Below are 13,625 nucleotides of genomic sequence, written 5' to 3'. Positions count from 1 at the left end.
CAGCTGCAGGAGATAGAAGAGACGGATGAGCACATGATTCTTCTCTGTGTTTCACTACCGTCACATGGAACTCTCTCTCTCTCTCTCTCTCTCTCTCTCTCTCTCTCTCTCTCAGCTCACTTGTTTTTGTAGTTTGGCCCATTCATTCTGTCATTCATTCCTTCATTCATGACTCTGTTTGTGCTCGTAGAACACTGCCAATGGCGCTCCCCCTGGATACTACGGGGCCATAGACATCCAGAACGCCGTAAGCACGATGATGCACACATACAGTTCCATAAATGACAGCGAGAAAGATTACCAGAGAGAGGAGGGAAAAAAAAGTAATAAAGCTGCGCTATTGCTTTATTTGTAAGAATAATAAAGGAGATCATGAGATAAGTTTTCATTTTTATGGACACTGAATGACAACAAAAGACTCTTTTTTTTTTTTTTTTTTTTTTGTCTTGTATTTCTGCGTGTAGCCACTTAAGTAGAAAATCTTTATTGAGATTATTGGAGTTGTAAAAACGTTAGCCAACTTCCGGTGTGTGTCAGCCTCATGTGAGGCGCGGGTGTGTTGTGGGACGATTTTCCAGGCCGTGTCTTTGGGACGGGACACGGGAATGGGAGTGTTGCCACAGATGTCCGGTTCTGTGAAAACTTCAGAAGTGGAATACCAAAATAATGATATCGTTAATGATAATAAATACATTTTATATTTTCATTTTATATGAGAATACTTCCTGATCCATACCTGACAAGCTGGTTAGATTTGTCGATTTGTAAGACAACATGAACAATATCTAAACTGTCAGTTTTTACTGGTAAAATTGAAGAACTGTAAGATTAAACTTTAAACCATATTGCAGGTGCTGGATAAGCAGTACATTGGTGGCTATAATAACTCATGAAACATGTGTGGAGTACATTTCAAGTTTGCAGAAAATCTTTTTCAAGTTCGGAGTCACTGAATTTTCCAGCCCACGGCAAACATTCAGCCAAATGGAGCGTGGTTTTCCTTCAGTGTTAATGAAATTAATGCAGTTAAGAAAGAGCATGATTGGAGCTGAAAATGTGTTCACAATTGATAGGTACATTTTTTTTTTAATTTGCTTTGTTGCCTTTTCACATCAACTTAACGTTATGTGTTACCAAAGTCTGACTAAAAATAACCGTTTTCGTGCTTGTGTTTTTGCAGAATGTTCCTCAGGTGGATGCAGAAGGGTTCTGCATCAGACCAGAAGTGAATGAAAATGATATCCTTTACTGCGGTCGGATCAGTCCGGCTTTTAAGATGTTAAGGATTTATTGTTATTTGGTTTCCATACAAGAACATTTCTCTCACCGGGTGCCTTTTTAGAGAACGATATTGTTGGTAAACTCTGTTCCGTGACTGTTGTCTCCTTAACTTTATTTTTTTTGCTAACATGCCAAAGAGAATTCCTTCTACTCATCCAGCGATTCAGAAGATGAAGAAGAACCTAGGAAGTTCCACGTAGAAATCAAACCCGTTCAGCCCAACAACGGCACACATCAGCACCGAGCCACCATTGACGAGCTGAAAGCCTCCATCGGTAACATCATCCTGTCGCCATCAACCTCGGTATGGATTTACTCAGATGTGCATTTCACATTCTTACTATTTGAAGTTACTCTTACCATTTCTGTCATGCTTGTTATATTTAACTGCCAGTCAGGAAAGGAGCAGGGCTGAATCAGTATCCTCGACTATAATCTATATTTAATGTAAGCTGATGCGCTGGGATACCTAAAGCGGTCTATTTCAGTTCAAGCACCTGCTTACAGGGTGCTTGCGCAGGTCTTGGAAGTCTTTAAAAGGATGGAATTTTGCAAATCTGTTTCCCAGACCTTGAAAAGTCTGGAATTTTTTTTGTTCAAGTCTTGAAATAAAGTATGGAAAACTTTTCTGTCGTAGTTGAATTTTTAGTTGTGTGCTCAGAGACACGTAATCTTGTAAAATTAGATGTAAAAACATGATGTGATTTCGCTTGCGGCTCGGTTCTGGAGCGATGTCAAATCAAAGCTCGTGTAGCTACGTTTTCAGCTCGAGGAGGCAGTCATTCGTTGAATGTGTCTGAAGCTGGGAGCAAACATTACACTTTAGGAAAGCAGAGCACCATGTTTTCTTGTTTTTTTTGGGGGGGGGGGGGGTATCTAAAACAACTAACCTGATGACCGCTTCTTGAATTGGTAGAGTGTGTGTGTGTGTGTGTGTGTGTGTGTGTGTGTGTGTGTGTGTGTGTGTGTGTTCAAAAGAATGTTATTGCTTCAAAAATACTGCGAAAAAACATCATTTTCTGCTCAGTTGATTGTCTTATAGGGGTCTTGGGGGGGAAAAAAATATAGAAGTTTTGAAAAAGTCTGGATAAGGTCTGGAATTTTTATTTGGAAAAAGAGCAAGCACTTAAGTTTAATGGTAGATGTTGTAATTAGTAATTGAATGAAGAGAAAAATTACAAATGAGTGATCCCGCAGCGTCCCCACCTGATTTAATAGATACCGTAATAACGTTTAAAGTTTTCAAGGATGAAGAATCACGCATTCATTTTTCACGAGATGTCCCTCCAAAATTTCCAACGTTTTGTTTGCTATGTGTCTGTAACTGAAGTGAGACGATGAAAACACACCCAATGTTTGAAAATCCCAGCCCCAAACCTGTCTGCTGCAGGAGAAGTCTACCTTTGCAACACTAGAGGGCAACAGGAGAATATCTTGCAGGGGCGGTTGGGAAGGTCTTTAACTGTTGTAACCCTCCTGTGGATGAACGCCATTAGTCACTCTCTCTTGAAGCTCATTTTATTTACATTGGGAAGTCATATGGGTCATGTCTAAACCATTTCACAAGCCAAATTGGCTTCTGAATCAGGAAGGTTCTTGCTTACACACACTTCATGTTTAGTTTTCACTTGTAATTCAGTTTTTGGCTCAGGTATTGCTTCTTCTTTTTTTTTTCTTTACGTCTAGGAGGTTGTGTTTTTGGTGCCATTTGTTTGTCTGTCTGTCTGTCTCTCAATCAAGCAGGATTACACAAAAACCTCTTTGGCCCACGCGCCACCTCTCCACAAAGTTTCATGATCATTGGCAAAGTAAAAACACATTACATTTTGGTCCGGATCCAAAATAATTTATTCCAGGTTTTTTTTTTTTTTTTTTTTTTTATCATTGCAAGACTGGTCTGTTTGACTTCTCATTCACTTTTTAGGAAATGTTACTTCGACCTTGGATGAAAAAAAATCAGATATACTTCAAGTCAGGGATTATATGATCAGGAAAACCTAAAAAAGCAATTGAAATTGAAATGTCTTCTTCCAGGCCTGGATAAGTTTTGGAAAAATAATCAAATCCAGAAAGTTTGGAAAAGTCATGGAAATGGAGATTGACTTATCGTAAGTCCGGATGTGACATCCATTAAATATAGAAAAATATAGATTTTATCAAGAGTAGGGCAAGGTCAAGTCATTTTACGTGGAAGTCTTGGGTCTCAGCTTAATTTTTTTTTTCGGGGGGGGGGGGGGGGTGGGTAGAAATAAATAAAGAAATAACATTTTTCATGAATGTAAATACTTTAAATACTTTTCCTCTGAGAAAACTGTCAGGTTTGAGTTTTTTGTTGTTTTTTTTTAATAAAAAATCCAACAAGTGTTTTTAAGTTATAAGATTTATTGGTTTATTTCATATTAAAGGTAATTTAAATTTGAAGTAATGCAGCAAGCATTTAACACTTACCGTCGATTTTTTTATTCTTAATTTTTAATGCACACACGGAAGCTTCAGAGAACGTATGGTCATGAAAAAAACACAAAAAGTAAATTCATGGAAACATACCCGTGAAGTTATAAATAAAAATGTATGAACTCTAATAGTTGTGGGAACGTGTCCAGATATAAGTGATGGTTTCATTTGCGAATTTGCAGTGGGTTATTGGCCTTGGCTGAGTTCTGTGTTCTCCTCCAGTTTAAAAATAAGAATATCAAGAACTCAAGAACAATAATTTCTGAGTGAAGGATCTGATTTTGTTGGCCTTTTCTGTAGACTCTCACACATGCACACTGCTCTCCTTGCAGGCACTTAAGAGAATGCTTTGCGGCAAGCAAGATACACACACACACACACACACACACACAAACACACACACACGCGCACACTAGCTGCCCAGTCGGATCCGTGACCTCAGTCATGGAACCCTTCATTCAGCTGCTTGTCTCTCACCATCACTCAATCTCTGAATCACTCTCTGCTGCTCTATGAAAATAGCTGCTGCCATTAAAATTTAAAGCCACTACTGCTTGTGTGCAAACACGCGTCATGTGTGTACTGAGCTGCTGTTGTTGTTGTTCATGTTTTTTTTTTTTTTTTTATTTGTGGAGCGGCTGAGAGGGCACGCTCAGTGTCACGAAGGTCTAGTGGGTTCCACCAGCCGTGCTCCCCGGCTGCACAATCTCATGGCATCTTCCCGGCTTACGCTCTCTCCTCCTCTCGTCTTTTTTATCCCCTCTTTGTTTGTTTTCTCTTATTTTATTGGAGCCTACTTGTTTTTTTGACAGGACTCTGTTGTGGTTATTTATGAATACTTTATAGTCTTAGTTGCCTAGTTTTGCAAATGTTTTCTTTTTTCCGCCCTGTGAATAAATAGCAAAGATTCATTTGGAGAGGATATTTTTCTTCTGTTTTATGTAACGAGAGTCAGAAGGAAAGATGTTCCCTTTTAAATCTTTGTCCAATGGAGTTTGTTTTTTGTTGTTGAAAACAAACCCACAATTACTTTTGCATCCTAAAAGTACAAAAAAACCAGACCGCAGTTTGTGTGTTTAACATTTAATACTGGTATTCTTGCCTTCCTCGCTGTCATTCCAGTTTTTTTTTTTTTTCTCCACACCCTTTTCCTATTTATATTTACAGAAAAGTTCTGGAGTAAAGTTAAAACATACATCCAAGGTGATGACGAACGTTGCATCATCTGGTGTGAATTATTGAGAGATTTGCTTCCCCCCCCCCCCCATGCTCATTTTCTGTCTTTTTCATTTCTCCTCCTGTTCTGTCCCCCTCTGCTGTGTTCTTTTTATTGAAATAGCAGTGGAAGTCGTGTGTGTGTGTGCGTGCGTGCGTGCGTGCGTGTGTGTGCGTGTGTGTGCGTGTGTGTGTGTGTGTGTGTGTGTGTGTGTGTGTGTGTGTGTGTGTGGCCAGCAAGAGCCATAATTGAACCCATTTGCTGCTTAGCGCCTGTGGGACTAAACCCTGGCCTCACAGCTCTATGGTGGTTAAATGCTTTTGCTATGTTCCTTAAACCCATTTTGTTTCTCTTTCTCCCCTTCTCCCCTGACGTCCCTCCCAACGTCTCTCCTTGTAGGAATACATTCTTTTGAAATTGATGCTCTCCATCAGTTTCCATCAGCTTGGTGGCCCTCAAGAGCATATCTTGTGTTATGCAGCATGACACAGCAGATTTACGGTCTGAAAGGGCTGTGTGAAGTGTTGGGGGGTTGGGGGGGTGGGGGGCACGCTCTCTGTTGTCCCTGACTGATCGTCGTACGGGCTTAGATGCAGTTTTGAGCTGCTGAATTTTTCACCCTAGGTTTAACGTCTGGTATGTGTGAGTCGAGTGTAGTCCTGTGATTTACTGTCTTTAAACTCTGAAGTGGGGAAATTCCACGTTTGCCAGTGGGAATAATTAATATAATTTTCACCACTTGAAAGCGTCGTCTGTTTTCTTTGCGGTTTGGTATATTTGAAATCTTATGTATTTGCAAACAAAAAAACAAAACGGGACCCGGTGGACACGTTGGGGGGGGGGGGGGGGGGGGGGGGTTCAGGAGACAGTTCAACCCTCCAAATGTTGTGCTGAAGCACAGAGGAATACGATGACCTTTAAGAGACGGTAAAAGTGGAGCCTGACCCTTCTTTGGTCTGTTTCTGGCCGTTCATAGACATCATGTTATTGGGAACTGAGGTGTTACTGGGAAGGATTCGTCAATATATTGCGGTGAACAGTTTGTGTTGAATAATGAATGAGTCATCATGTTTCAACAACGGTCATCGTGTATCGCACAAGTATCGGAACGTCTCTATGAATTCTCCGCGTGTTTCACTCAGTGACATTTATAGATATCGGCATCTTAGAATGGGTGTTGGACTCCTTTGATCAAATCTACCAGTGTGAGTTCAACACACAACCCTAGAATTTACTGAGATGGATCACAATTGGGATATTTGAAAAATAAAATAGTGGATTTTTTTTTTTTTATTTTATTGTGCACGCGTGAAAAAATTGTTAATAGTCCGGCGTTCACATCCCAGCGTAGCAGCGGTCATAATTACTGCCGCGCTGTTCTCACCTTTTCAATTTAATATTCAATTTACCAGGAAGACACAAATTTCCAAATTTTTTTTTTTTATAGATATTGTAAAACAATATTACTAGTTTGAATTCATGTGGTTACAATAGTTGTTTGGTGAATAATTTATTTTTTTCTTATCTTAATAGAAGCCCAGTGTGTATATGTTGATTGGTATGAAAGCACCTAATATTTGATATTTATTTTTAAACTTAAAATGACTTTCAAAAGTTAATGAAACAACGGATGTATGACCAACATAACTTTAAATTAGGCGGTTTTAACATACTCTGAACTTTTACTTTTAATGTAAATATATTTTTCTAACGGCACTTAGGATACATAAAGAACATCAGTTGATAAAGTGTGACATCAGAAAATGTCCCCCCAAATATCCGTGTCACCACTGGCCCAAATGTCCTGAACTGGTCGAGTTCTAAGGGAAAGAATTTCAGGATCCGTAGAAAATTATCAACTTTTTCTTGGCAGCGATGCACTGTTGTTTCAGATGCTTTCTCATTTTGATTTTTTTTTCAGGTCATCAAAGTCCTGGAATGTAATTGTTTGAAATGGACGATGGCTCCTTCATTAATTAATGTCTCTCTTTGTTTGTAGGGTCAAATGCGGAGGAATCAGTCCAGTGAGTATTTTCTGTCTCTTTGACCTCTCTATATCTGGATGACTATGAAGGGAACTGACTGTACATCCTCTCAATTACGTTTTGGTTGGCCGGAGTTATTTTTAAAAGAAGTTGTCCTCAAGAAGGAACATTGAGAAACCTCGCCAAAACCAACATATCCTGAGAAAAAGCAAAAAGCTGTTCTTTCCTGTATCCCCCTCCTATGGCACAAATAAGATTAATTGCTTAATTGGCTGTTAATATTTTGACATGTCAGAAATGATCTTTTCCCCTCAGCAAACTGGCACAAGTTTCTGTGTTTTGCCGAGTTTTATTCCTCCCCAAGTGCTTGAAAAATGCTTTAAGCATGGTTACGCCTACAGGTCATCCATCATGTTCCACGAGGTCTTCAACAGAAAAGCCATTACTATTAATCCAGCAAGTCGTTTTTTTTTTTTTTTTTTTTTTACGAGTTCAAAGTTTTCCCTTTTCAAAAGTTTCTTTCACACACAATGTTTGTATGTTGCTAAATGGTAATAATATTTACTTTCTGCAGCTAAAACGTAAAGTTAAGATCGACTTACAAAAGGTAACTGCATTGATAGATGTATACTCTACACACGCTCAGGGTTCACAGGAGTGTCCACATTAAGGTCTAAGGCTCAGGGTCCTGGTGAGTATGTTTTCACTACAGTAGTTGGCCTACAACCCTGCCTCCCCCTCTCCCCCCACCCCCCACCCATCAGAATACCTGCCGCAGCCCTCACCCCGCTCCCCTCATCGGGGCCTTCTACACAGCCGGCTAACCTCACTGACACTGTGTTCTCTCACCTCAAACTATCTCGTTTTTTGTTTTTTTTTTTTAAGTTTGCTTACGTGTGTGATTTTTTTTTTTTTTTTTTTTTTTTATAGACTGCTGCAGGGACGCCATAAACCTGGAAGTTAGCATCACCAAGGGTTCCCTTGACCAAAAGCCAATGGGATTTTTTTTTTTTTTTTTTGACATTGAATTTTGGATTGTGTTAGCAAACACGTCCTGTGCACGGAGACGAGTGTGGCGCCAACTGACGTGAAACAAATTGTTGGAATTTCCCTACTACTCCTCATCCCTTGACCGCAGTTAAACGAATATTTTGGATGATTGCAGAAAATGAGCTGTGACATCGTGTCGAGCAAAATGAACACCACGCTTATGATTTCAGAAGCAAAAATGCAACCGCTAGAAATAAAGCCAATGTCGTGCTAAACCGTCACCTTTGTGCACTTTATTTTTTTCTTCTCGGTGATTCAATGTGATGTTTTTTATTTAGCAACAGCGGTTTTTGAGAGGCATAGAGGCTTCAAAGTTCAAGAGTGTGACGTTAACTTTGGAATTTTACACCATAGAGCAAAAAGAAAGCGTCTTCGTCGAGGTCGGATCCATAGATATTATTTCAGGCATTCAACTGAAAACCCGTTGACTTCGAGACAAGGGAACCGGACATTCAGTGCCAACTTGTTTCCGGGTTCATTCCTGCGCCAGTCTATATCGGGGTCCTCTCAAATCTGTGCTCTTTAAACTGGTGCTGCTTCCAGATGCTCTTTGAAACTTTAGACAGGGGCACAAAATAACAAGGCATTACCTGATTTTATTTTAATTTTTTCTATTGTTCCCCTGTTTTAAAGTGTTGCCTCCACAATAAAAGGCACAAGAAGGTTTCTGAAAGAAAGTCTTGCCTTTCTGGGTAGAGATGAGGCAAAGAAATTGTGTTAAAATGTAAAGCAAATATAATTCACCGACTTTTCATGCTAGATGGTGACTCTGATTTGTTCAGTCAAAACCTCAGTTTTTATTTCTGGGTTTAGGTGTCATATACTCGTTTCTTTTGGCAAATGTGTTGGAAAATGGTGAAAATCTTTTCCTTTTTGGGATTTTTTTTTTTATGTTTTACTTGCAGTGCACATGTATTTTCTGTCATCACTTTGTGCGGTTCTTAAGTATTGTTTTTTTTCTCGCTGCAGGTGATGAACTAGCAAAGGCCAGAGCGCCAGCATCGTACGAGTAAGTCGGAGAGCTAAAGACTGAGAAGTCCTCCAGAGTGCCATTATTGTCTCTGGTTACATATAATTATGTATCTATGCACTTTGAATTGTCTGCTTTGTACGTTTCTGCCTCATTTGTGATAAAGTTCAGCTTGACTCTCCCTCATCTGGCAGGCTGACTAACAACGACCTTCTGTCTCTGGATCCGTTTGGCCCGTCTCTACCGGCAGGCTCCTCCTCTTCTGTGTCCTCATCGACAGGTATTCAAAGCTCGGTTCCGGTTCACAGCTCTTTCGCCACGTCACAAGATTTGCTTTTACTTCGTCTGCACTGCGTGTCGTGCAGTATCTCTCAACGTCAGTAGTCAGTCACATTGTCGGTGAGTGGGTTTGCACGTGCAGTCACAACTGAATTGGACTGTTGTTGTTATACAAGAAATGAAAAGAATCATTTCGTTGATGGAAGTACGTCCGTCCCCAGAGCAGGAGGTGGCGGTACATCCTTAACAGTTGCCTGCAATCAGACTTTTTTTTTTTTTTTTTTTTTTTTGCAGCTCTCTTTTTGCATCACATACTATCCGTACGAGCGGTGGACTTAAATTGAAAGACTTGTTATGGAAACATTGGCAACCTTACAGAGCTGTGAAACTCTCCTTATCTATCTAGACGTGAGTCGTTTTTAGCTCTAGCACCCGCCATGATGACACCTCGCTGTTCGACTTCCGAGTTCAATAAATTAGTGCAAGGCCAGTTTGTGGTATCAGTCCGAGACCCTATCATCTGGGTATGTTAATCCAGTCCTAACGCGTTAAATCAGCGATCTGTAACAGCATATAAACCTACTGAATGACATGATTGCACAGCTGTTGCACTATTTCAGCACCTGTTAATGAAGAAAAGCATTTGTGGAACATTTTCATGGAATTATACTGGTTTGTGATGATGAACTTTTGAGACTAAGGGGGGAGGGGGGGGGAGGGGGGAGTCTTATTTTTAGCCCACTTGATTTGCATTGTTTAGTATTTGATGGATCAAGTGTTAGGATCAAGTGTTACTTTGTTCCGGACCCGTGTTTGTTTGTGCAGCTCTCAAGACGGGATGCTGATGTGAGTTGTGTAAACGAGACCACAGAGGTTGTCGCAGACATTGAACATCAAACACAGATGGAAGCGCAAGGCTTAGTTGTGGCGATGTTGAAGTCTGTTAGTTTATCGCCTCACCTTCACTTTTTATTTCCATGCACGTTTGAGTCCTCTGGGCCTCTTATTTTTAAATCCAAAATCAGCTGTAAAAATCCACTTGGCTTTTGCAGAAGGGAACCCGTGGTGATGGCGCTGCAACCTCTGTGTCGGCCTTCAAAAATACGTTATTCTGTGACACTCTCCTCTCCCGCCTCGAGCTACTTTAATTCCTGTTCGGAAGAACCGTGTTAGCAGTTCTCTTGTTTTTATTCATTCTCAAAGTTAAATCACTCATCCGGTAATTTCTACCCTGTTTGCTACTTGATCTCATCGTCTTCTCTCCGTCTGTCCCGCCCTAGTTTGCCTCTCTCTCTTTTCCTCTTACAAGATGGCGCCTCACAGGGCAGTACGGAGCGACTCACCCTCGACGCCCACTGAATATTTGACTTCCAGGAAGTAAAATAGCTCCAAATCCTTCTGTAGTACCTACTGTATATTGTTTTAAGGCAGATTTTCATACTTGTGCTTCGCAGAGATCTTCCTGAGGTGTTTTCTGTCATATTTAAGTGTTTGTTTTACTTCACTCGTCAGGTATTTAAAGCACAGAGCGTTGAAAATGTGATTCTCATGGCTTTACGTGCATAACCCAAGTGTTTAAGAAGAATGACATTAGTGCTGACCTGTTGCCTAAGCTAAGCGTAATCCACAGTTAATTGGCACCTAGCTGAGGTCAATGGGTCGGCCATGAAAGCCCTCTGGCACGTATGTTGTCAAACAGTGTCTCGTTACTGTCAAACGTCGCGGCTTAAAAGTCAAAAGAGCATCACAAAGTGCCCTTATTAAGTAATGGTGATGGGAATTAAACCCCTGCTTACAGTCTCTTAAATCTCTCTGTGGACCTGCAAACAAGGCAACTCTAACAAATGTGTGGATTTGTTATGTTATATCCCATATATAGTTTTTATTTATTTTTGTTAGTGGATTATTTTCTTCAGTTATAAGCATTGTTTTTCTATTTATTTTTGGTCTTGGTCTTGATTAAGTTACTTGATGTATTAGTGGTTTGATGTTTTGTTTTTCTGTTCACCCGATCTTGTTAGACCTTGCCTGTATTTTCCTCTCCATCCCTCCATCTCCATCTTTTCCAATAAATGGTGACGTTTTTCTGCCAGAGACACCAGGTAAAACGTGTGCTCCCTGTCCCTATAAACTTTAGGTGGGATTCAGACATAAACCCAGATACTGTTTGAAATGTTTTCTGTGCGTTTGAAATTCGTTTCTAAATTCTTACCACAGATGCACGACGATGTGTGATTGAGCTTAACCATTTATTGTGTTGTCTAACTAATTTGAATAAGGTCAGTGCCTTGCATGTTTTGACTGAAGGCATTTTCGTTTCAAATATGAATCGTGTTGCTGCACAATGTAGACCAGCCCTACTTCAGCCTTATTTGATATCTGATGCATATATCAACGTGATATTGGGTTGGATATTTTATGTTAATTTATGAATTTAATTGCAAATTGTAACTTCTTTTTTTTTTTTTTTTTAACTCGGTCAGCACCTGAATTTCAGAGTGCACCTGAATTCTGACCTTCCCGGTCTCAAAGGAGCCTCTGACCCACCCCCACCTCATATGCAGGGTCGTGCAATGGAATGGAAGTTAAAAGTGTTTTTGTTTCTTTGTTCTTTAACTTGCACGTATTCATTCAGGGAACCTTTCCTCAGAGCAATACTCTCTCTTGAAAGAATGCCCTGATTATACCTGGAAACCTCTCGGTAGAACTCAGGAGACTTTTAAAGGGGGGGGATTCTTTAAATTAGAACTTTTTTTTTTTAGCAAGATCAGGCTTCAGAGATGTGTGGTTGGCTGATTGCTCACGATCAGGTCTCTGTGTAAATACAGATAATAATGTGTTGTTTATACAGAGAGATTTATTTAGACATCATTTTGGACCATGACTACATTTCTCAAAGGTTTACCGTCTGTGCTCTGCTTTGCATCTCCCATGTTTTTCCGCCGTCAATCACGCGGCTCCTTCAGCCGAGACTGTCCTGCAACAAGAGCGCTCTCCTCCCTTGGCAGAGAGCCAGCAATCCAAAGATGTCTCCTCTTTCTCTTCATCCACGTCCTCTCCCTGGGACTCACCAGAGAACCCTTTCCAAGCACTCAAGCCTGTGCCAGCGAGGGCCCAAAGCGCCCCCATCACCCTGCCGACTGAGCCAGTTGACCCCATCGTCAAGAGCCCGGCAGATGCCAGCCCTCCAAAGAGCGTTGATGCCTTCTCCTCCGTGTCATGGTCCCAGAGTCAGTGGATCGCCTTCAATGATAATTTTGCGCCACCTCGCCATCAGGGTCCAGGTTCTTCTGTGAAGGAGCTCCAGAGGCCTCAGTCCAGCGCCGGCCGATCTAGTCGCTTCCTCTCTGATGACTCCGCCGATGCCTACAGCAAAGCAGCGGCCACCGGAGACGACGGCAACTCTTGTTTTTCTGACGTCTTTGCTGGGATTACAGATAGAGCAACGGTTCCATCAAGCAAAATGTTCACTGGTAACTGATGCTAGAAGTTTGTTGTATGCCTGAGGTTTGGAGTTCTTTGGTTTTATTTTATCTTTAAAGCATGGTATCATTTTATTGTGTTTGTAAAATGTTTTGAAAAAAAAAAATTCCAACTTCAGATATGAAACAGACGTTTGTTTGTTTTTGTTTCTTTTTGTTTGCCTCAGTGTTTTTTTTTCCTTTGTTTTTAATGCGTTTCCATTGGGAACTTTTGGAATGGTGTTTGCTTGTTTCTTGTGATGATATTCAACAATAACCAGCCTTTTCTGAAAGGACTTATTGCATGATTGTGTTTCATTGACCAGAGTGAAGCCCATTCCCATCGTGTGTTCATGGTGGTTCTCGATTCCTGTTGCTGTTAACAATTGCTAACCAGTCGTCCTCACTTTTGTAGTGCCGGTACCAAACCGACCTTCGACCCCTCTGACAGCTGGAGTCCTGGTTCCCCCACCACGTCCCTCCTCCAGGCCAAAACTCCCAACTGGAAAACTGACAGGAATCAACGAGATTGTGAGTAAATATGTGCACGTTGATTGCTTTTAGATATGGCTGTGACTCTTCACCGGAAACATGATTTGATCACCATTTGCCCGCCTTCCATCCAGTTGTATGAAGCATCACATCTTCAGTTTTTTTGTTTTTCTGCACATTATAACTTTTCCAATCAGTTTATAAACTTAAAAGAGAATTAATTTTGTATTTACCTGCTTGCATAAAGTGCTGAAATCTGCCAGTCCTCCGCTGATCTACAGTAATTTAGTCTTCTCATGCGATAGGAGTCTGTTGCGACAAAAGTCCAGCTGTCACATGTTGCTTTGTGTTGTCAGACGTTAGCTCCTCAGGTTGGAAGCGGCTAGCTTGCGCAGCACTCACCGTGTCATGTTCGTCTCATACTTCTCGAAAAATAC

At 40.8% G+C, this 13,625-nt stretch overlaps 1 protein-coding gene across 9 annotated transcripts in view; it reads left to right on the top strand.

Moving 5' to 3' along the window:
• The window catches only part of fcho2 (FCH and mu domain containing endocytic adaptor 2), a 58,167-nt gene that overhangs the window by 33,001 nt on the left and 11,541 nt on the right, over window positions 1–13,625 (top strand). For 3 of the 9 annotated variants that reach the window (XM_086186789.1, XM_086186787.1, XM_086186786.1), the window contains exons 12-20: window positions 191–247; window positions 1,181–1,240; window positions 1,412–1,585; window positions 6,951–6,975; window positions 7,583–7,627; window positions 8,956–8,995; window positions 9,151–9,236; window positions 12,202–12,708; window positions 13,112–13,227. In XM_086186789.1, coding sequence (XP_086042915.1) covers window positions 191–247; window positions 1,181–1,240; window positions 1,412–1,585; window positions 6,951–6,975; window positions 7,583–7,627; window positions 8,956–8,995; window positions 9,151–9,236; window positions 12,202–12,708; window positions 13,112–13,227 — 1,110 coding nt within the window. The remainder of the gene's footprint in view (window positions 1–190; window positions 248–1,180; window positions 1,241–1,411; window positions 1,586–6,950; window positions 6,976–7,582; window positions 7,628–8,955; window positions 8,996–9,150; window positions 9,237–12,201; window positions 12,709–13,111; window positions 13,228–13,625) is intronic. The other 6 variants (XM_086186795.1, XM_086186794.1, XM_086186788.1 and 3 more) reach the window with 3 other exon arrangements.

Source organism: Aulostomus chinensis, chromosome 19 (genome assembly GCF_037954235.1).
Source record: "Aulostomus chinensis isolate RoL2024-O1b breed Wild chromosome 19, RoL_Achi_v1.0, whole genome shotgun sequence".
Classification (NCBI taxonomy): domain Eukaryota; kingdom Metazoa; phylum Chordata; class Actinopteri; order Syngnathiformes; family Aulostomidae; genus Aulostomus; species Aulostomus chinensis.
This window is presented reverse-complemented; position numbering and strand designations above follow the sequence as displayed.